Genomic DNA, 23,257 nt, shown 5'->3' on the forward strand with positions numbered 1-23,257 from the left:
CTGAGAGGCACAGTTACCGGCGTTAATTACCTGTTAATGTCCTCCTGCGTTTGCTTTATGGACTCTATGGCACTTTGCAGTTCGCTGAGGTCTGTTCCTTTTTTCCTTAATCGGCTGCTGTGCTTGGCTTTGTGTCCTGAAATGAAGACCCATATCAGAGAAGAGTCATAAACACACACAACCAATCATCGATCCACTCACTTCGTGCACACGTAAATATGCACATACAATCACTGATTCACTCACAGACTCACACACACACACACACACTTCCGAAGACATGCTTGCACACATTCAGGAGTTGTGATTATGTTCATCTATCTACAACACCAATTCATTTGATACAGAATGTTTTGAAAGGCAGCTCCCTGCTCTGGTCAGAAGCTGCGTGTGAGTGTGCCGCCTGTGGCAGTGCTGTGTGTGGGGACTTACGCTCGCTGCCGGATGAGTCGTGGCGGTCGAGCTCTGGTGATGAGCAGCCGCTCTCCGGACTCTTGGGCTTATCAGTCTGTTTGTGCTTGCGTTTGGGGACAGTGACCTACAAGGGGACAAGGCAGCCATCAGCACAGAGCCACACAGGCACGCAAATAGTGACAAACACACATGCAAACTAACACACACACACACACACACACACACACACGTACACTAACACACACCAGTCGGCACAGAGCTATGCACAGGCATTCTTATGTGTACATACACACACACTCACTCATGTACACACACAGACACACATACTTATGTACAAATACAAACACATCACCATTCCATGCAGAGCCATATTACATACTCAAATGCTTCAGCACACACACACATGCACGCAAGAACACACACACACACACACAGACTGACACGCGCATGAACACACACACACATGCGAGCACACGCGCGCACTAATCACACTAAACTGAAGACAAACATACACAGAGGTGCGAAACGGCTGAGAAACATGCAGGCATGCCCAATCGGCGACATTCAGCAGGACGATATCGTGCACGTTTCAAAAACACGGGCAACGGGAAAAAAAAACAACAGTGGTTTAAAAAAAGCAACCAAAGGCAAAAAAAAAAAAAAAAAAGCAGCTGTGATCAATACGATTAAGCACGCAGAAATCTCAGGATCCAAAAAAAAAAAAAAAAAAAAACAAGCCAACCAGGGTAAAAATAAAAGGACGTTAAAAACAGATGGAGGCGGCCACACAAAGCTGCCGCACAACGACGTGGCGCAGGCGGCGGTGAGACGGAAGCAGAGAGAATTCTGGGAGCTCATTTTGGCCAACCTACCTGGCAGGTGCAATTGTCCCTCCGGGAACCCTGGTTACTGAGACTAATAACACTGCCAGAACGTACCATGGGGGTGCGGTGGCGCACTTTGGTCTGGATCCAGCCGTCTTTCTCAAACTGAATCATATCGTTGAGCGGATCCCACGGCCGCGTGCTGGGAAGGAGGGCGACACAAAACGCACACGGTCAACCGGCAGACCGATCCACGGAGGATCCACGCTGACCGCGTGCGGTCCAGGGCACAACCGCACACACACGACCGTACAGTCAACACTGAGCACTCTACACACAGTGGTAAAGTCAGCAAATTCAACAAAGTACTTGAATGATAAATCCTGTTTGGCTGGAAGTTTCTTGCATGTGTCTGGGGAGCAGGTAGCACCGTGGTTAAAGAACTGTAGCCCAGAAGGACAGGGGGTTAAATAGGCGGGACAATTCTGTTACACCCTGCAGCAGAGTTCTTCCCCTGACCGCTGCCGGTAAACACCCAGCTATATAAGAGCAGGCTGCAAAAGGGTTAAAACAGCATGGTACATTGCTCCGATATGATCTTAACCTTATTCATGAGCAGTACAGACAGAACCAGGCGTGTTTTGAATAAAGTACAGTCCTCCTTTCAAAAATAAAAGCAGGCACTGAACTTAATGAAAAGATTAATGTCTGTCTGTGAACCCACAGCACATTTTCTGTCGAGTTATAGAGTCCTAATTATCTGCTGGAAGCTCATTTTCTACTTTTTACACTATTGAGTGCTGATCTTGATTTAGAGACCACAGAGAGCCACTTTCCAGGGAGGTCAGCAGAGATTAACTACACGGTTTCTTCTCTTCTGAACCAACTCTGTGCAATTAATACCGCTGATAGGAAGAGAACCCACACCAGCACATGGCTCACTGTTTAAAGCCAAGAGATAAGGAGCTAATATTTCATTCTGCACAAAGATTTCCATCCAGAGCAAAATTACCTCCTCACAACACTGAACACTAAAATTCGTTCTTAGACAGGCCTACACTCTAAGAATATAAATTCAATGCATCCCCTGGAAGAAATCTTTCAAAGCAAACTAAGACAAATACAAAGGATATGCAGTCAGTTAACGATGCCCATACTATCTCAGAGCAGTCATAAAACGTCTCATATAAAATCAGAAAAATCTGCAGAATAGTTTGGACATCTAGTCATCTAAAAAAAAACAAAGAACAAAACAATACAGACACACTGTCCCCAGACAATCCAGTACAGTTTCATATATAAACTGTCCAGTTCATTTAGCCTACAGCCTACTACAGTCTACAACTACAGTCAAATGTTGTAATCTCTCTTGTCATTGGAAATGTCACAGGGGGTTTACAGACTGGGCCCAGGCTCAAGTGATGCTAAAACTGAAACAGTCCCCTCAGTAAATTGACCTCATGTTGTCCTAACTCAGTTCCCCGTTCATCCACTAGGTGTCACCCTTTCCCCATGCTCACTCAGCATATCTGTAATGCCACTCTCCGGTGATGGGGTCCTGCTCGAACAGCCCCGGGCTCCACTCCTCGCACTTGGCCTTGCGCTCGCGTGCCGACTTCCTCTGCGCCTCCTCCAGGATGAACTTCTCATTGGTGGCCTCTGTCTGGTCCTTGTTATTGATGGCCCGAGTGACATGCTGCCATAGCCTAGAGGTGAGGGACAGAAACAGACACGGCCGTCAGATGTTCACGCTCCTTTTTTTTAAAATCTGAAATGCCCTACTGTTGTCACAGATACCTCACAGCTGCAACACCCAATGCAAGTGTGGGAGGGCTGGACTAGCGCACACTCTCCGATGAGATCCATGCTGTTAAGCATCACTCTTGAAAGACTGACCAGCAGGGGTCACTATTAAACGACTTGAGACCTACCCTCCACTGTATCCCCAGCTGAATGAAGCCAATTTTGACAGCCTCGGCTCATGACATGGCTGGAATCGAGTTCTCAACCTTTACCAGTTGAGCCGCTCGGGAGTCACACTGACTAGAGCATGTTAGGACAGAGGCAAAGTCTCAGATAACACCTTGCATAACTGCTCTGAATGATGCTTTCTAAGGAGCAGCAATCTAGAGAGGTTCAGCAACAGGTCTGCATTTCATTCATTTTTTATAATGCTACTGCAGCAGAACTTCCAGGACAGTCAAAGAAAACCACAGGGCCAAAATAAAACGGCAGGAACAGTGAAAGAGATAAAAAAGAGAAAAAAAAGCTTTGACGGGGGACTCAATCGGCAGCATAAGCCCTGCACACAAACAGTGGCAGTAGTGCGGTCGCAGGGTTGGACCATGCGGTTCCAGACTCACTTCTCAGACTCGAAGTCGCCCTGCTCCTCAGGCGGCACTGTGCAGCGGGTCAGCCGGCTCTGCCGCAGCTCGGGCGTGGGGTTCCAGAACGTCTCCACCACGCCCGTCTTCTTGTCGTTGATGAAGATCTCGCTGTCCTGGGGGGGGGGGGACACAGGAGTCCAGCTCAGACTCAGGGCATTCTGGGTAACAGCCTGTGCATACCACTGATCACAAGATCTCCATAGCAGAGGTTTTTTAACAGACAGTGTAAATGGGTTATGGGGGTAACTGCCGTGACGGGTGACTGCGGTTTTCCACCTGCAATTACAACCCCACCACCCTGAGAACTGCTCTGACCACTGCTCCACACTGCTGCTGCTGCCGTCTAAATCCACTCAAACGACAGTAACGTGCGGCTCACTGCAGCAAGAGACCACACGATAATGTCCCGCACGCTGTCTTCATCGTTTAGCTGAATCACGCACCGTGGCGCTCAGCTCCAGACACAACAGAGAAAATAAAGTGCGCTCTCAGAGAAACACGCCGCAGGGTCCATCAGCGCCGACACGCCGCCGCACGCCCCTGCCTCTGCCCTGCGAAGGCGTGTTAAGCGCACCCGGGCGCTGAAATGAATCGCCGCGATTGTTATTCCTCACACAGAGCGGAGAGCAAATTAGATCTGAGGCTGCGGAGCGATCTGTCGTGGGCCTGAAAGCACAGGGAGGACGTGAGCGGGAATACTGATCAGGTCTCTCTTATCTGCCTCTGCGTGCCGATCCTCATTCCTCCACCACATTAGCACATGACACGCAGCCCGTACCGGCACCGACTGCGACATCTGGCCACGGTGTGGCACAGCGTTTAGAGAAGCAGGAGACTGCGGTCATATCCCGGACCGGGCACAGCTGTTGTTCAGCGTCCTTCACTTGAACTCTCAGGAAATATCAAGCTGTATGCCTAAATGGAGTGTGTGAAATCTAGCCTGGATAAGAGTGCCTATGTATCTTACGCACTGAAAAAAGCACTCTACAGTCACAGCTCCACAGAATGTTAATAATATCTTTTACGTCAGACTTTAAATGTGATCTTGAGTTTGAATGTTGTCTCATCAGTACCAGAGTGAATTCTGCGGCTTCTTTCAACGGCATTCTGCAGCACAGTCAGGTGCAGTGATCAGCACTCTCCCCCTGGTGATGCCATGTCTGACTGCAGAGCTTCTTAATGAGCACTCCTGTCTTCTGTGTGTATACGTGCACATGCGAGTGTGAGTGAGTGTTACAGGGTGTTTGAGAGCGTGAGTGTGTGTGCATGTGCGAGTGTGAGTGAGTGTTACAGGGTGTTTGAGAGCGTGAGTGTGTGTGCATGTGCGAGTGTGAGTGAGTGTTACAGGGTGTTTGAGAGCGTGAGTGTGTGTACATGTGCGAGTGTGAGTGAGTGTTACAGGGTGTTTGAGAGCGTGAGTGTGTGTACATGCTGAATGGAACTGAAATGACTCATTCATGTGCGCGTGTGCGCGTGTGCATGTGTGTGTGAGTAGCGTGTAGTGTGTCGTGTGAAGTGTGTAGAGTGTAGAGTGTAGAGTGTAGCTGAATCCAGCAGCTCACCCAGTGTCCCTCCAGTGTGGCCAGCACCTCTTTCCCCAGCTTGATCTTGCCAGCAATCTGGTTAACACTGTCGTTACTCCCCAAGAAAGGCTGCAGAGATGAGCACAGGCAGGTAAAATGGCAATAGCACTACATAACATCAGTTGATTCCCTTATGAATCTGAAGACAGTGTTCATTTGCTCCCTTACTCCTACGCCATCTAATGCAAAATATTCTCACAATGTTTTCTTTGAGTTGTACCGCACCTTAAGCTTGAACTCCAGCTGGGCGCTGTAGCCCGTCTTTTCACAGGTGATGGTGACTTGCCCGGCCAGCTCCAGGGTCATGGTGCCGTACAAAATGCCTGCAGGGGATAGGCCAGTCAGTTGGTCACTAGGCATGACATCACTCTCAACATCACACACAGCAGTATGGAGGGGGGGGGGGGGGGGGGGCACTTCACACGTTGACATGCCAAAATAGTCTGCATCTGCATCGCTGAAAACGTCGGTTTGAACTTAAGGTCTGAGCACCACAGCACAAACCAGCAGTTCCTACATTCACAAGCTCAGGTTATACCATTTAAATCTGGCGGCCAAACAGTCAAATCTGAGTTAAATCTGATTAAGGCTTGGTTACATCACAGCGCCCTCTACTGTGTGTTGTCACAAAGTTGCCATGAACAGTCGCAGTTCCACCTCCATTACACCTGTGTTTCCATGCGTAACTCATTAATGCAGTGTTCAGCTGTACAGACAAACATCCAAAGGAAAGTAAAATGCAGCAAAATCAGACTGGGAGGTTTGTCCAGCTTGTCCAGATAACCATCCAGTGGAAAGTAAAGCTGGCCTCACCTTTGCAGTGAGCGTAGGGCATGTTCATGATGTAATCCTCCCCTCTGTTGAGGAAAGTGAGCCGTGCCTCTCCGTCCAGTATGGCGGATAAGGAGTTTCCTGCAGGGAGAGCATTGCATTAATATGCAGATAGGACTCCACCCACCAAAGTGGACCGAGGATGTGATTGGACTGTACAACTGTGCAAAATGCCATGGAGAAACTATTCTCCACGGCAAAATACAATGATCAGTGACTGACAGGGCCACTCTGGACGTTGACAAAGCCTCACTCTCCCATTACCAGTAGTAAGTGAGATGGACAGAAACAGCAAGCTTTACTGGTTAAGAGGAGATTAAGGGCTATGGCCGGGTGTAGCTGGGGTCAGGGTTGAGGGGAAGCAAAGGCCACGAGCTTGTTTAAAGATGGCCGCTCACCGTAAAACTTGGATTTGGCAAGGATGCTGCCACTTAGACAGAAGCCATCCTTCCTGTTGCTCACGTAGAAGGCCGACACTGGAGGGTGATGTGATACCTGGCAGGGAGAGAACACAGTGTGTCAGGACTGATCCAGGTACAGTAAGGGATGAGAGAGGGGGAGCCACTGAACGTGGCAGGGCTGATCTGAGTACGGTCAGAAATGACCCAGCCACCACATTATGATCATGCAGGTGGAAACAGCTCAACATCGGTTGCCTCAGGATTCAAACAGCGGTACTAAACCTAATGCCCGCCACAAAATCTCAAACAGCAAAATCATAGATACATACATCATATACACTACAGTCCTCCCACCAGAGGGACAGCACAGACTTCCTGTGCATCCTGTCTTTGCCCTACAGAGCTACCACATGATTTTTGTCAGTTGGTGCTTTAAGTGCGGCTCTGAGCACTGCTCATTCAAACACTCCTGTCACAAACAGCAGCACATCAAGCTGAACTAGATTAGCCGAGCCGAGCCGAGCCGAGCCGCTCTGCTGCGCCTCACCTGCTCAGAGATGTAGAAGGTCTTGCTGTTGGTCTTGGGGTGGATCCACACGCAGCGGAAGGTCTCCCCGATGATGGGGTTGTACGGTTTCTTCAGGCCCTGGGGGTGACCGAGAGAGAGCTCACATCAGATACATCCACCAGTAGAATTGCATGATGTGGGACAGGAAAACTAGGGTGTTACTACAGTCAAAAAAAAAGTAGTGTTTTTTTTTTTTTTTTTTACCTTTGGCTTTTTGTAAAAACCAGACAGATACCACTTCACCACCTTCTTCATTCTGTTGTAGGCGTTCTCCTCCACTGCGGCTCTGGAAACAAAGACCACAAAACAAACTTAGACCAGAGAGCTGTATAGGGACTGCGTAAAAACTCAACACATGACACTCAGGAAATATAAATTCATAACACGTCTTATACAAACTCCATACATTTACACTTGGTGCATACAAATTAAATATATGCTGCATACAAACTCAATACATTACACTAGGTACATACAAATTGAATATATGCTGCACACCAACTCAATACATGACCCTCAGTATATAAAATTCAATGAATGCTGTATACCAACTAAAGACATGACAGACATGTATTCATAACAATGTAAATTCATGTACATGTAAATTCATAATAATGAATGTGGCATACAAATTCATGGAAACTCATAATACTGAATGCTGAATACATGACAAAGGTCTCTGCTCAGTCTAACTACAATATGGTTTGTCCTTCACAATGAGAAGCAATTGTTATGCATAAGCATTTTTTCAACATTTTCCACAGCATAATGAATTTAAGGGCAAGCAAAACTGGTAACTACAGCGAGAGATGGGGCAGAGCACAGACAGGAAGTGAGCCAGGACAGGACTCACTCAGACAGGAAGTCGGCGTGGTAGTAGTAGTCAGACAGCTTGTCCAGGAAGGAGCGCGGCTCCAGGATGAAGGTGGGCAGCACCACTTTGGACAGGTCCATCCCAGGCCTGACCTGCTTCAGCAGGGTCCAGATCAGGGACTTGTTCTCCTCGGACACCGTCTCTGTCTGAGAGGCCTCACCCGCCTGGAACACACAGAGACATATAGTACCTATGCGTACGCATGCGCGCACACACACGTGCACACGCGCACACACGCACACGCACACACACACACACACACACACAAACGCATGCATTACAGTCATTGCACACACACTAGTTCACCTAGACCCAGATGTACAAGAAACTCTACACACACACACACACACACACACACACACACACACACACACACACACACACACACACACGCTCGCTCACTCGCTCGCACACACACTTGCACACACACTTGCCGGTATGAGGAGTCCAAACTTTGCCATTAATTACATTGATTGTCCCTGTATCTTGTAATCCATTTCTATTCCAATTAAGCCTCAAATGGATTTGCTTAATTAGAATTCTGTTAGATCCGCACATTACCCTGTAGCTGCTGGGCTGGGGGTGTGTGTGTGCGCGTGTGTGTGTATGTGTGTGTGTGTGTCTGTCTTGTATTTCAAACTAATTAACGAGTTCAATCTTTTCTCCCCCATTTCAATCTGTCTCCACCAAAGACACTTGACTGGGGCTATATTAAGCCTGCGAGGGTCTATTCAATATTTCATCCTGAAAAGCCATTACATAAGGACTGATGAGAACATCTTGTGAACATCTGAGGCACGCCACAGCTCATGGTGCATTCTGGGAGTAAAACGGTGCATGATCACAGAGCCGACCCTCTGGCGGGCTTCCGTCCCAACCTGACTTCTTTTACATTCATTTCTGTGCACAAAAAGCCCCATCTTACATCTACTGTTCAATGGAAAATGTGCTGCTGAATAATTAATGATTACTATATCAGTATCAACCCATGAATTTTTTTTCATTAACATTTTTTCATCTTCAAGTATGTCAAAACCTTGATAAGCAAACATTTGAGCAGATACACGAGGGCATGAACACTAGCGTTCTGCTTCATGAGAAGCTGAGCATAACTGTATGACTCGCGAAAAAGACTCTTTCGAAAGGGATAATCACTTTCAGACCGTTAAAATCTGATGAATGAGAAAACAGAAAATGCAGCACAGCTGTGCACAGCAACACAAAGGTCAGGAGTTCAGCAGTGAAAGGACACGATCATTGCTGGGGGGTGACAGCGGCCTGAATGATTTGGAGTGAAACGACCTCCTCTGAGACGGCTGCCTGCCGTAGTGACACTGTAAGTGGAACCTGTCACATAATTGTGTTTACACAGATTACTCCTTTTGTACCCACCATGGCTTTGTGTTCTACGTCACCATGTTTTCATTGCTGCTGAAATCTCCCTGCACTCCTTTAACTTATGAAATGGTTGCTTCCCTAAACGCATCAAGCACGTTTGAGAAGCAGCCTCAGTGGTGTCCCGTGGGCCAATGGGAGCCGTGCGCGGTGAGCGTGCGTTGAACGCAGTAACGGCTCGCCGGCCAATGGGAGCCGTGTGCTCTGAGCGTGCGTTGAGCACAGTAATGGCCGGCTCACCTCCCCCAGCTCCTCGTGGGACTGCTCCATGTAGCGGGTCTCCCGCAGCGCCTCGCCGGGGTCCAGGTCCACATACGAGTCGTCCTGCCGCTCCGACGTGTCGCTGTCGCTCTCCTCGCTCTTCTCCAGCCCGTCGTTGTCCGACTCCTCGTGGTCCTGCTCGTTCTCCCGGTCAGACTTGTCCGAGTACAGGTCTGGGTCCTTGAAGTGGTCGCCGTCATTGAACCTGAGGGGACAGACGGACAGGGGAGGGATTTAATTAAGGCCTCAAAGGCCGCTGCAAAGGACATCAGACCTGCTGCATCCAAAAAACAAGTCATGATGCAGTGTGCTGCAAAGGTTAAACCTAAAAAAAACTATGGAACCAGACAGACTCTTCTGGCTGAATTACCTCAAGCCGGCCAAGTACAAAGACTGCAGTCCAATGATGTCAAGTGAAAGACCTAAAGTGGAGAAAGCTTTGACAGCTTCCAGATTCACAAACACTTACAGCTCAAAGAGCTGTGCTGAGCCAGATTTATTTCTCCCTTTTGACATTCCACAGGAATGACAGGAAACCATGGATATGTGATACAAGACCTGTCTCTGCAGGTTGATTCAATATAGCTATTCTTGTGATGAACAATAAGTCGACTTCTCAGACTACAGTGAAACCCCAAGCTCGTGAATGTGCGAGTCCAGAGTTTCAATGCGTAAAACTACAGACTTTTTGAATTCACACCGTTTTATCGAATGCCTGAATTCTGTATGCCACTTATGTTGAAAACTGTGGGTCTCTGATTAAGAGGGGGGGAATAAGTCAAAGGACAATTTAATGAGGAAATGCAGCTCCAGACCAGTTTAGTAGCAAAAAGTCAGCAGTCAGGTACAGTGCATTCAGAACAGGCCCAGAAGGTTAGCAGAAAGGTAAGGTTTCAGCACCCTGTCCACAACAACCATTCCAGTATCAGTTTACCCGCCCCTAATCCCCATCCCATCTACTTTGTATAAAAGGTAGACACTGATCCTGGATCAGAGCCTTGAGGGTGTGCACCATGGTGGGGTGAGAGTTGAAAGGTGAGTGGTAAGAAGTGAGAGGAGAGAGGTGAGAAGTGACAGGTGACAGGTGACAGGTGACAGGTGACAGGTGACAGGTGAGAGGTGAGAAGTGAAAGGAGAGAGTTTAGAGGTTGGGCTCACTCACTGGAAGCCCTCAGGACCCTGCATGTTGTGGGCGCGCAGCAGGCTGTAGAAGTTGATCTGTGGATCCGCCCCCAGGTTTGGCTCCTCCTTCCCCTCGCGGATCATGGTGCGCTTCAGCAAGCTGGAGCATTTCAGAGCCAGCTCCAACGCGTCCATCCAGCACCGACCTGGAGAGAGAAACACACTGCTTTCAACACAACACACCTTACCTTACCTGAGGGCACCTTTCTACAACACCACACAGGACTGCCCCAGAGCACCCAGCTAACACTGCCTAAGATACAGCATTCAGGACCAGCATCACAGCTTCACCATTCCTGTCTAATGCACCCTGTATCGAACATTCAGAAACATTCTCACAGATACCCCAAACTAATCAAATTCTCTCTGTGTGTAGCTGGGCTTGTGCTACATAATATTGATGTAGCTTGATATTTATGGAAGGAATCCATCTTAAGTTCCATGTTGAAGTTTACAACACCACCACCCCTCACCTAGATTCCAAAACCGACTGATACCAAGATCGATTTTCTACTCTGTCTGTTAAATAATGCTCTTAAACGTTGAACAGTCTGCTGCCTCTTGCCCTCAAACTCAGAGGGAGCATGTTAAATAATGACTGAAACATTTCTCTCCTGCCTCTTACATCAGCCTTGGAGGCAGGGTGTTAAATAATGACTGACAGGTCTCTGTGCTGCCTCGTACCGTCGGACTCGGAGGCAGCGCGGAAGATGAGGTGGCTGCTGGGTAAGGGCTGGGTGATGGAGCCGACTGCCTCGCCTTTGGGACCCTGCAACAGAGAGAGCCGTTTAAGCATTTCACACATTAAGCAACACACATTTTTTACCTCTAAAAGGGCCACGGCTTGAGGCTGAAGGGAGATACAGGCATCCCCTCAATAAAGTGGCCTGCGATGTCATGTTAAATCAAATACAAATCGGTGTCATTCCGCAGCCCCCAGAGCACACCGTGTTTTGTGTCATAGATCAGAGGAGACTTCTGCTCCATCACAATTCATTCATGCATATCCATAGTAACTGCTCCGTTGTCTGTGTGTACGATAGGGTTAACGGTAAGCTGAGCTGGGGATGTAAATCAGGCTAGTTTTGGCCTCGGTTTGATTATGTTATTCAGTTCTACACACTTCAGGTATCCAGAGCTGAATTGAAACACTGAGTGTGCACTTAGCCTTCTGCTATGGCAACTTAATGCATTTAAGTTGTTGAAATCTTACTGCCATTTTTCAGTATGCCCCTTACAAATTCAGGCAGTGCCCAATTTAAAGCACCTCTGAACGCCACGTCTGTTTTTCTTTTCACTGGTGAAACCCCCCCTCCCCACCCCCGAATTCTGAACATAGGGTGATCTGGAATTCAAAGAGGAAGCTGGTCTCACTCAGACAAAGATAACGCAATGCCTGGAAGGGAAAATTCTCATTTCCTTGTACCTTATTGGATTGAAAGGTAAAATTGGCTAAAATGGTCTATCTTGCTTAAAAAAAAAAAAAAAAAAAAAAAAAACAGATCCAAATTTTTCACCGCATTAAACTGGACACACTCCCCAACGTGTTGCCATCACCGTTCTGACTATGAAAGGAAGTGATCTGTCAAACAGATTGCTCGGGCCCACATCCACTCATCTAATTAAAATAAAGCTGACAGGCACTCAGCCTCTGCTTCTCTTTAATATCAAAGGATGCTGCCGTGAAAAGCGTGCTGCTGACAGAAAGCGGGGGGGAGCAGAAGAAATGAATTCAAAAGGCAGAGGTTGTGTGAGAGATACTGATGTATGAAGGACCCGGGGGCTGATTCATCAACGGACAAGGACTGTGCTTATGCAGACCTCATTCAGAAAACTATAAATGTGCAGAACTGAAATACGAACTGAGCATACGGTTACCTTATTAATTTCAGTTAATGCATTTATGTCAAATTAATCGGAAGATTTTCACCTTAAAACAGGCAAGTGAGTTAGTCAGTATATATCAACAGTTGCTGACAGTGGCAATGTCTCCTAAACTAAAATTCAATAAGCTATGCACCCTGGTTTCAGTCTTAACACCACAGTATGGTCTCACAGACTGAGCCCTATGCAATTGTCTCTTCATCAAAAGACAGTAGTCCAGTGTAAATGAACACAGCAACATGGTCTCTAAGACCAAGTGCAGTGTAGTCTCCCTCACTCAGAACAATGGTGTGGTGTCACTGGCTGAGAGCAACAGTGTGGTCGCTGGAGAATCTGTGTGTGTGTGTGTGTTTATGTATTTACTTAAAAGTGGCATCTATGCGGTTTCACAGCACGCAGCTGTGCGGTCTCACCTTGACGGCCCAGATGGACTGTTCCAGCGGGTGGTAGAGCTTGAAGCAGAAGCCGTCCTTCTTGGAGGGCCTCTCGATGAGCTCACAGGCGTTGAGCAGCACCGTGCCCACCCACTGGCCGTTCTTATGGGTCTTGTAGATGAGCAGCACCCCGGGTTTCAGCACGCACCACAGCTTGGTCCAGCTCTTCAGCGTCCCCCGGATCTGAAACACAGAGGCACAAAAATGTTCAACAACAACCACTAACTCCAAATGATGACTTTACCTTACTACACCCCTAACTACACCCTCACTGTAGAGACAAAAACAGCAAATACAGCTAAAATCCAGAAGAAACTAACCTGAAATTTACCCTGGAGTCAAGGAGCGGCTATTTTTCAAGGTTCAATCAACAACTTTTGAAATGTATCGTAACAAGTACAAAGGGTGCCTATTTTGCAGCTGGGTAAAAGGCCGCACTTAATTTCAGCTGACTCGTTAATCCTGGACATGGAACAGAGCAGCAATTCTATTATTGCTATTGACTGATAACGATCTCATTATCATTTGTTGATTGACAAGTTATTGATTGATAATAAAAAGACAGTTCCACAGCGTGACCTCTGACCTTGAGCCAGTCGGCCATGACGATGACAGAGGGGTCTGTGATGGTGCTGAGCAGCTCTTTGGTGGCCCGTTTCTTCTCCTCCCTGTAGTTCCTCTTCTGGACCTGCGGAACCGACGACATGTGACCGCCCGCTCACTTACCCACACACACACACACACACACACACACACACACACACACACACACACACACACACACACACACACACAAACACACACACAAACACACACACACACACACACACACACAAACACACACACACACAAACACACACACACACACACAAACGCACTCCCCTCTCCATCCCCTGACCCATCCACAAGCAGGGAGACACTGCAAAGGCCTAACGTGCTTTCATCAAAGCTCACTTTTTTTTTTTTTTTAAAAGCATGCCAAGGGATGATAAGCAGCCCTGTGTCGCGGGAAAATTTAAACTGGAACTGCATGATGGGAATTGAGCTGGCAAATAACCACATTGTCATGCAAAACAATTTTTAACCCCAGAGCAAGTGCTGATATAACCCAAATAATTGAGGTCTGCCATATTACATGGTGTATCTTGTTTGAAAGAATTTTGGGGTTAGATGTAGTTGGTCGCAAACTTGATTAGTTTAATCTTCAGGTAAAAATAAGACAACATACATACGTAGGTAAAAAAAGACAAGTGAGTACACATATAATGACCAACACAATCTACATGTTTTGTGCTCCAGTCAAATTCTTGGCATTCGAAATTGTCAGAATCTTTGTTGTGCGCTGAAGCACACTGATGATGGCGTGAGTGCTGAAACAAATTTTCTCCGTGCCTGCGAGTATGACATTTTATTTAATTCTAAAATGCATCTTTGAAATCCTTTGTTCTTTCTGTATGGTGAGTGCAGTATTTTTTTTCCTCCTTAACGAACCTTTGTTCTCTTTCTTCCCGCTACTGTCGGATAAAACGCACCCTTTCTGACCGAGGCTGGTGGACCTGCTACTGTGATTCACTGTGTTCCAGAGCCAAGTCACTTACACTGAGCTGCAAAGCCGGGTCAGGCCCTCAGTGATGGGGATTCTGACCCAGTACAATAAGACAGCAATGGCTGCCCCCTGCTCTCTCAGCAACACTGACCCAAACGCCACTGAGCTTTGTGTGGAAGCATTGGAGCACGTGAAATAAGCTTTGGCCAGCTCCAGCTCCCCAGAGTCCCAGCACTGGGGTTATGTAAGAGTGCACCAGACTCTACGTCACACAACCTGGCTGTCCTGGGTGTGTACTGTTTGTTTTGAAAAATATCACATTCACCAATGGAGGCGAGGAATTTTTAGGGGAATCAGAGGTATTGAGTGGAATCAGAGGTTATGAATGAAGATGGTCTCTCCCTTACGGTAATCAAGGTGATATCACCTACATTACATTACATTATTGGCATTTAGCAGACACTCTTATCCAGTGTTTTTTTACAATGTTATTCATTGATACAGCTGGATATTTACTGAGGCAATTGTGGGTTAAGTGTCCCAGTGGGGAATCGAACCAGCAACCTTTTGGTTACGAGGCCTGCTCCTTAACCACTATGCTACACTGCCTCCCACAAATCTATGGAGAAAAACAGGAGTGAGACGTGAAGCTCCCAGGTGTCTGTTTTTCGGTGGGATATCTCCTGGAATGTCCTTACCTTGAGGGACTCCTTCTTGGTGAGCTTGTTCCCCGATGCTGACACGTCCTTGTCGGACCCATTGTAGAGCTTCGACTCTGACTGTAGAGAAATGGGAGAGAATGGAAGGGTTAAACAGACAATCCGAATATCAGATGCATTCCATGAATGAACACATCTATTGTGATCATCTTCAGTCAGAGAACCCCATTCGTGTCAGAATGACCTCACAATGTACTGCAGTCACGGCTGTCAATAACTTCATGTTTCCAGCCAATGAAAGTGATTTGCTTTGGAGATCGAAATGATCTGATTGGTTCCTTCCAGTGAATGCCTGGCAGCTCACGGAAGCTCAGCTCTCAGCGGTTTTCATAAAGCCTCAGTCTGACATCACAGATGCGGTCAACATTCCACTCATTACTACCATTTCTTTGCACAACAGGCTTACGTAACCTGCATTTTCACAATGCATCCATTTACACAGTTGAAAAATTAATGAAGCAACTGCATCACAGCTTAAAGGCAGAGACACGTCATTCCCATTGTGGGGCTGAGGAACAATTAAAGACCGCTACAACAAGGTGTAATTAAAGTCGCCCTGTTCAAAATCAGGTTTTGTTCAGAACAAAAAGCGCAGCAGAACTGATGTTTTTCACTGGCTAAATACAGCACCATGGCATGGGTCCCAGGGACACTTGTCTATGGATGGGCTGACAATAAAGCCCTCGTGACTTGACTTGACATGGCCAGTCAGTGTGGTACACAGTACGTTCAGGGCTGAGATGTGAGGGCTTCTCCCCTCCTGCTGCAGGCTCTGCGGGCTGGGCCTCTCTGGCTCTGAGCTGGCAGTCCCACAGAGAGGGGGGAAGCACAGGACCCGCGCGCAGCTTGTTTAGACAACATTGTCTGGCTTGGGTCTGATTAGCGAGGCATCCTATGCGACCGGCCATGACCACAGCCAACCGATACCCAATTAGCAGAGGGCAGCAGGCTCCGAGCGCCTGGCAGCCAGTCAGGATGCAGGAGGAGAACAAACGCTCTGTGTTCCAGAGAGGCAGGCGCCGAGCCTGGCCAACAGAGACGCTCTGAGATTCAGATTCAGAAGGCAGCAGACCGAGACGCTCTGGTTCCACCACAACACCCCCCACCCCCGCACTGACACCGGGCTCGTCCAATCAGCTGCAGGGCAGGGGTCAGAGCACTGGGCTTCTCAGAGAGCCCTACCCTGGTGCTTAAACAGGCATAGCTCCAATCAGAGGGCCATATTCCTGTCAGCACCTGCCTTAATGAGAGGAGAGAGGGTGCACCACGCTGCCATCCTTAATCGCTACCAGGCCGAGAGAGTGAGATGCTCATCAGGGAGAGGCGTGAGCTCGCTAGCCCAGCTCCACTTAGAGCACAGACACAGAGCAGGGGGGAAGCCACTTGAGATTAACTGTAAAACACTCTAGCTCCAAAAGCATTCTGCAATAAGACAGTCCGCTTTCGCACACTTGTCCCCCCCCCGGTCCCTCTAGCTCCCCCTCGCTCCCCCTCACTCCCCCTCGCTCCCCCTCACTCCCCCTCGTCAGACACTGGCCAGTCACACGTCACAAAATGTCCATCTGAACCCGTGAATGCACTGGGAGTGTCTGTAGTTTAGAGTTGCGGTTGTGGGGTGTGTTTATGAACTGTGCTGGGAATTAAACCCAATCGGTACCCAGTCAGCTCCACCCTTCAGAGCAGCCAGTTAAATGAAATGAGCTTTCTCAGAACGGGCAGAGGGTAGTCTAGTATATCTAGGAGTACATCACTGTGTGGAAGAAGTGTTTGTGTGTGTGTGTGTGTGTGTGTGTGTGTAAACATGTGGTGTTCATGGGACCTGTATATACCAGTCTAAGGTGGGAGGTTTGCAGTGAAACTGTCTATTCACCTGTATTTTACTGCCAGGTGAATGAATACATGTCTGTGAAAATCTACACACCAAGAATGCCTAATATTTTAACAAAGCATCAGTTAAAAACAGCAATTTTTAGAGTTTTGCATTTCTTATGATCTCAGATAGTCCTTCAGTTAGAGGAACTTTCGACCATCTCCTGTCAAAGCCTCTTTAAAATCAGTTTCTGCTGAAAGCTTTGAACTGAGTGACTAATTTTGCCTTTGAAACATTACTCTTCAGAGCCTAAAGCAGTGCTTGATTAAAAAGAGCAACACACATCCTGTCTACTTCAGATACTTTCAGCGGCTTATCAGAGGAGCAGTAATGGCTATCTCACACTTGCCAGCTTCCAGCATCTTGTTTCAAGGCGTCCCACACAAAATGATTATGCTCCTAATTAGGCTGGGCGTCAGTGGAATCTGAAATGAGTTATGTTCCTCACAAGTAATTGTTTACTTCATATAGGCGGTATACTGCATAAAAAAAATATATAGCCTGTTTGAAGTCCACAGTTAATTGGTTTTTCAGGCACAAAACTTTTAGGGTGGAACCTTAAAACGCTTGGTTCCACCTGACGGTTTTCTGAGTTCCGCACACTATTAAAACTTCACAATGATCATCTCCTTCCCATTTTCTAGATGCATTATTTTTTTTTTTCCAAATAATTAGTGCAAAGTTAAAATGTGGAATCAAGGACTGAGCCAACACTGAGTTTTGCAAGTGAAGCTTCAGTCATTCCCTGGTCGCTTGCTTTGCGTGTCTGCCTGAGGGCACAGTGCCTCTCGGAGATCCCTGTCTGGCCTGTGCCTCATGCCTGTCAGAATGAAACTGATGGTGAAGGTGCAACTTTAATACCGGGAGATTTTTGGCTGGCGGCGAGGGGGCTGTTAGAAATCCAAACATAGGTCATTTTTTTCTCTGGCAATGAGACTAAGGAGGGGAAAGTGACAGCTTTTCGGGCCCTGGCGACCAAAACAAAAACCCGGAGTAGGAGAATAGGAAGTGTATGTCCTACCTTGCTCTTGGATATGGAGTGTGAGGTGTCCTCTTTGAGCTGTAAGGCATCGTCTTTGCCCCTGTCGAAACCTGCGGAGAGAAGACAGGTCAGCAAAACAGACTAAAATGAACACAGCACATCAGCACAGACACTCAGTATATACCAGGAGATATTCAGCTCCTACGCTCCTTCCGCCCTCTGTCTAGGAGGTTTCCGGTGCTGTCTGCTCTGCTGTGCCAGATGCCAGATATGGATATTCTGCCTGAGGCCAGGGCCATTCAATAATTCCATTCACTTCAACAAACCCATTCAGTTCAATTCAGAATGCTTTCAGCTTCACCGATGACAGAGACAGAACATTCAAAGTGTAACACATGGAGCTTACTATGTGGGAAATGAACTCACTCCTCTGCACTGTTATTCCGCCTATAATAACAGCTACACCAAGAGGGCAGAGCTGCGTGCCTGCCACACCATGCCAAGGAGAGAAAGGCCGTTTTTTTAATATTACGACTGCCCGACACCCCGCCCTCTGGTGGCGGTGCTGAGAGAACCACCCCGCAGTGCAGGACTGCGACCTCGTCCTCTCACTCCACTCACAGCTCGGCAGAAAGGGTATTCTGGGACCGGCGCGTGAATATTTCATGGCCCACCCTCTGTCAATGTCAGCGTCCCTTTAATGAGTGGAGGAAGCAAAGATCGACCACGTTCCTGTGGCACGCAGCCCAAAAATCAGGCAGGGCAAAGCAACCCAGCCTTTAAGGGCACATTCTCCTGCTTGCAGTTGCACTCAGCCGGGCTATAAACAGAGCAACAATATGGCTTCAAAAGACACGGGAAGCTTATGCATGTGGCACTGCAGATTTGTGTGACCTTAGATCTCTCAGTTCTTCATCCCGGATCCACAAAGCGATCAAATCAATAAAAGAACAGGGAATAACATGCGTGGTTTAAATTATATACGTAGTTTTTTATTTTAAGCAAAGGGAATTACATTAGGGATTGAAGGTCTGAAGGGCAGAAAGTTCTACCAGTGTCCAGATGCTGAGATATGCAAGACTGATCTAGGCTGTGTGTTTAATATTTCATGGGCTTTTAGCAGTTTCCGCCCTGTCCCGTCCTCCCAAGGGACAGCTTTTAATAGACTTAACCTGCGTCAACGGCATTGAGAATTCAATTACTGATCCAGGTACAGTCAAGGATGCAGCCAACTGGAATACCACGCAGAGAGAAGTATCAGTTCCACTGATTATAATACACTGTTGTGAGGATGCCCCGAGGCAAGAGGACAAAACATAACGAAGGTAAGAGCCAGAGGACCTTGACAGTACCGGGTTAGAATGCCAAAGCTGGGTGGAGCAGTTCCACTGACACTGCAGTATGCTAATATTAAGGACATTATGATATGAGGCCTCTGCTCTGTTCAGAATTAGCAAAGCAGACAAGAGCACCCAGAAAACACACTTGAATATATAAATTACCTGTGCATACTGTGACAAAGACAGAAAACTGGTATGAAAAAAATGCATCATTAATATCATAATAGCAATGCTAACATCACATCTTTTTTTTTTTTTTTTCCAAAGAAGAATCCATCCTTTTGCCATCAGAAGTTGCGAGCTACCTGTTGTGAAAGGGTTCTGAAAGGCACTAAACTGGCCCTTTAGCTGCGTGAGAGTGAATCCTTCCTGTGGGAATCCACGGTCTTGGCTTCAGCAGGAAAAGTGCTGAGTTTCATTTCGGCTTCTACAAGGACAAATTTACAGCTCGCGTAGCGCTGTCCAAATCCCGCTCATAAGAATAAACGGCCCTTCTGCCAGTTCTGTAACAAGCCTCACAGTAAACATAACTCCTATGGTTTAGCACGCTTGCCATACCCATAAACCAAATGACAAAAATTCATAAATCTGTATCACTGTAAACAAAGTAAACCTCATTTTAAAAACTAATGTCACATTTTGACAAGTTTCCATCGCAGACATGCATATTCAGAGCAGTGAATTTCAAATTTTGCTTTTACGTTACATTACTGTCATTTAGCGGACACTCTTACACAGAGCAACTCACACAGGTTACAATTTTTACAAGTTATTCACTTCTACAGTTGGAGGCAATTTGGGTTAAATACTTTACCCAAGAATACAGCAGTGGGGCACTTTTTTCTCCACAAGTAAAACTATAAGCAGCGACAATGAGTTTGAATGTCAGGGGAGATGAAGCATTCTTCATTTTAATTATAATGTAACAATAACCACTGGAATAACCACATACATCATTGTGAAAGGCAGGCTAATCTTCAAAGCACCGGGTACTGTGTAAATCTACAGATCAGTCCCAGATCTCCCAGCCTCTGAATAACAAACTGCTTGAGATGCTGCTGGCCACTGCAGCCTGTGGCAGGAATGAGGTCCTCAGAGGCAGCGGGGGCCGGGACACTCAGACTGCACTCCAGACTCATCAGGGCCCACTTCAGCGCTGCGCTTCCGTCCCCCGTCCTGGCTGAAGCGCACTCACCGCGGCCACGGAGAACATTCAGCTGCGCTCTCCTGCCATTTAGGTCCCCTGGAGAGCCCCCCCCCCCCTCCTCCGCGGCCCACGCCGCCCCTCGGCGCTCGGGGCGAGAGCGGCTCCGTCCCCCGAACACGGCGTCTCCGCCGCGCGGACAACGTCATGCAATTACGATGCGAGATGAAAGAGGAGCCCAGCACAGTGCGCGTCATCCCAGCTGCTCCCCCAACGCGCTCTCCACTGTAACGCCATCGTGCGGCCTTTCAGCATGGAATAAACACCAACAAGACAAAAAAAACCGAGCACTTCAAGCAGAATAACATTTGCACAGGCAATGAACAAAACAAAAACGTGTCTACTTGGATACACCCTTTACGAAGATTCCTTGTAGTGATATGGCGACTTAACTACCATGGCTACCTTACTTAAAATTCTACTCCTGCTGCTGCCGAACAGAATGTTTCATCGCTGGAACTCTAACTCCAGAACAGCTTAGCAACTTCCATTACAACAGGAAAGTCCCAGCCAAGCCAGGATGGGGTTCAGAATGCCGCCAAGTGAAAGACAGTTTTTACTCATTTATACTGTGGTGTAAAATTGGCCTGCAGAATTTTAGCAATGGCAGAAGCGCTTGGCATTCACTCCTGGCGGTAGACCCACAGCTACCGTGACTTATGTGCCCGTCTAATACTAAATAATCCAGTGAGCTCCACGCCATCACGATGCAATTTACTCTGCCCTGTCTGATATAGGACTTTTCAATCAACTGGGCCAGTGGTTCTCGACCTGGGGTCATCAGGCCGCAGCTCGGCCATTAGCTCTTATGAAGCAGCCCGTGTGGAGGTTACATAATGATTTATGCGCTTCACCGAGATGCACACGGCAGACTCTTGTGCAGGGTGCTGCTGTCCCTGCAGACAGGTGTAATTTCAGCTGGCCAGACCGCAAGAGGCTCCACAGGGGCTCTCAGCTTACAGCCTTCCCTCATTAACCCCCCCCACCCGATCAGACACCATGGGCCTCGAAAGGATGCAGCCTTCACCTTGGAGGGTCTGCAGCACAGCATCATGGGTATTCAGCAGGCAGCAGCATGGTGGTGCGGGTAAGGAGCATGGCTCATAACCAAAAGGTCGCCAGTTTGATTCCCCGCTAGGACACTGCTGTTGCACCCTTGGGCAAGGTACTTAATCTACAATTGCCTGAGTAAATATCCAGCTGTATAAATGGATAACATGTAAAAACTGTAACCTATGTAAGTCACTCTGGATAAGAGTGTATGCTAAGAGCCAATAATGTAATAACGTGATGTAAATTCAGTCTGTACCGACTTGAGTGCATCAAGTTGGGGGGGGGGGGTGGTCTGGGCTGGGAGACTCAGCTCAAATAGAACTTTCTGCACACAGTACATTGCGTGATTTGATGTGATTTATCTCCTTGGAGACAGGAGCTGCAGCCGAAAAGACTAATGGATGACACAGGATGATTACTCTCAATGAGCAGACCGGAGTTTTAGCTGACTTTCATCGATCGTACCATTTTACTGCATGCCGAGTACAATTTGTCCTACCATTAGATTCGTAACAATAGCTTGTGATATTAATGACTGTAAGGTATTCACAGGTCACATTCGCAAAATTTTAAGTGTCAGTAATGGGTGTATGCTAAAGTATTTTCATCAAAATGAAATGATTTCAAAATATGTACAAAAGAACACTTAATGAGTAATTCAATATGACCCCTAGTTGACATTTATGATTGAACATGGTGCTCCAGCAACTGCAATCAGCACATGGAGTAGAAAAGAGTACAGCGGTTATTTTATGAACAAGAGATCATGATTCACAACCCTTGTTAATCACCCAACAGCATTAGAAAATATTATAATGTGTGATTACATGAGAAAGGTTATTTCATCAATTACTACAACTGAAATCACTTCCTTCTTGATAGGAAGCAACTCGTATAACCAAGTCTGGCTGCAGGAGCTACATACATGCCCCCAACAGGAACAATGCAACCGACGTTCAGTTAGGCCTTCGTGACTGAACACCTAACAGAAAGACAGAAGACGACTGTTTGCTTGACTCACCGACAGCCCCTCCCAAAGAAGATTAAGGAGAGCGATAGAGAAGGAGGGAAGGAGATAGAGGGAGGGGGAGAGAAAGGGAGATGGAGAGAGAGGGCAGGGTGCTGTGGAGATGCAAAAGCTGTGCCAGTGTTTAAAGAATATGCGTACGCATCAGAATTGTACACCCCTCTGTGCATACCCAGCTGGATGCACTGATGATGTTGCCCCAGAACTCACCCTACCTACAGAACCTAAAGAGTGTCACATGACTCAAACAAGAGTGAGGGGGGGGTCTCCCAGTACGGGACAGTGTGATGGGTACTGTGTGTTCCCAGGCCTTGTTTATTTTCACTTTGTCTGGGGAGGGAAAGCTCAATCCAAGACACGCGACAGACCCGACAGCTGATGCACTCAGTGACGGGATTCTGGGCATGCTCAGTGATGACATTCTGGGCATGCTCAGTGAGGACGTCTCCCGGCCCAGGCAAACACTGCAGACTGCAGA

General features: G+C 47.4%; 1 protein-coding gene across 8 annotated transcripts in view; it reads right to left on the minus strand.

Moving 5' to 3' along the window:
- The window catches only part of osbpl8 (oxysterol binding protein-like 8), a 79,788-nt gene that overhangs the window by 1,936 nt on the left and 54,595 nt on the right, over positions 1 to 23,257 (minus strand). For 6 of the 8 annotated variants that reach the window (XM_036520031.1, XM_036520033.1, XM_036520032.1 and 3 more), the window contains 19 exons: positions 18,195 to 18,265; positions 15,283 to 15,363; positions 13,625 to 13,726; positions 13,018 to 13,221; positions 11,405 to 11,489; positions 10,701 to 10,866; positions 9,518 to 9,743; positions 7,862 to 8,046; positions 7,213 to 7,294; positions 6,988 to 7,086; positions 6,438 to 6,534; positions 6,022 to 6,120; positions 5,434 to 5,531; positions 5,188 to 5,277; positions 3,602 to 3,738; positions 2,759 to 2,944; positions 1,287 to 1,440; positions 433 to 538; positions 31 to 136 (listed from right to left, as the gene is read on the minus strand). In XM_036520031.1, the coding sequence (XP_036375924.1) occupies positions 31 to 136; positions 433 to 538; positions 1,287 to 1,440; positions 2,759 to 2,944; positions 3,602 to 3,738; positions 5,188 to 5,277; positions 5,434 to 5,531; positions 6,022 to 6,120; positions 6,438 to 6,534; positions 6,988 to 7,086; positions 7,213 to 7,294; positions 7,862 to 8,046; positions 9,518 to 9,743; positions 10,701 to 10,866; positions 11,405 to 11,489; positions 13,018 to 13,221; positions 13,625 to 13,726; positions 15,283 to 15,363; positions 18,195 to 18,265 (2,374 nt within the window). The remainder of the gene's footprint in view (positions 1 to 30; positions 137 to 432; positions 539 to 1,286; positions 1,441 to 2,758; positions 2,945 to 3,601; positions 3,739 to 5,187; positions 5,278 to 5,433; positions 5,532 to 6,021; positions 6,121 to 6,437; positions 6,535 to 6,987; positions 7,087 to 7,212; positions 7,295 to 7,861; positions 8,047 to 9,517; positions 9,744 to 10,700; positions 10,867 to 11,404; positions 11,490 to 13,017; positions 13,222 to 13,624; positions 13,727 to 15,282; positions 15,364 to 18,194; positions 18,266 to 23,257) is intronic. The other 2 variants (XM_036520034.1, XM_036520028.1) reach the window with 1 other exon arrangement.

This window comes from Megalops cyprinoides, chromosome 25 (assembly GCF_013368585.1).
Source record: "Megalops cyprinoides isolate fMegCyp1 chromosome 25, fMegCyp1.pri, whole genome shotgun sequence".
Taxonomy (NCBI): Eukaryota; Metazoa; Chordata; class Actinopteri; order Elopiformes; family Megalopidae; genus Megalops; species Megalops cyprinoides.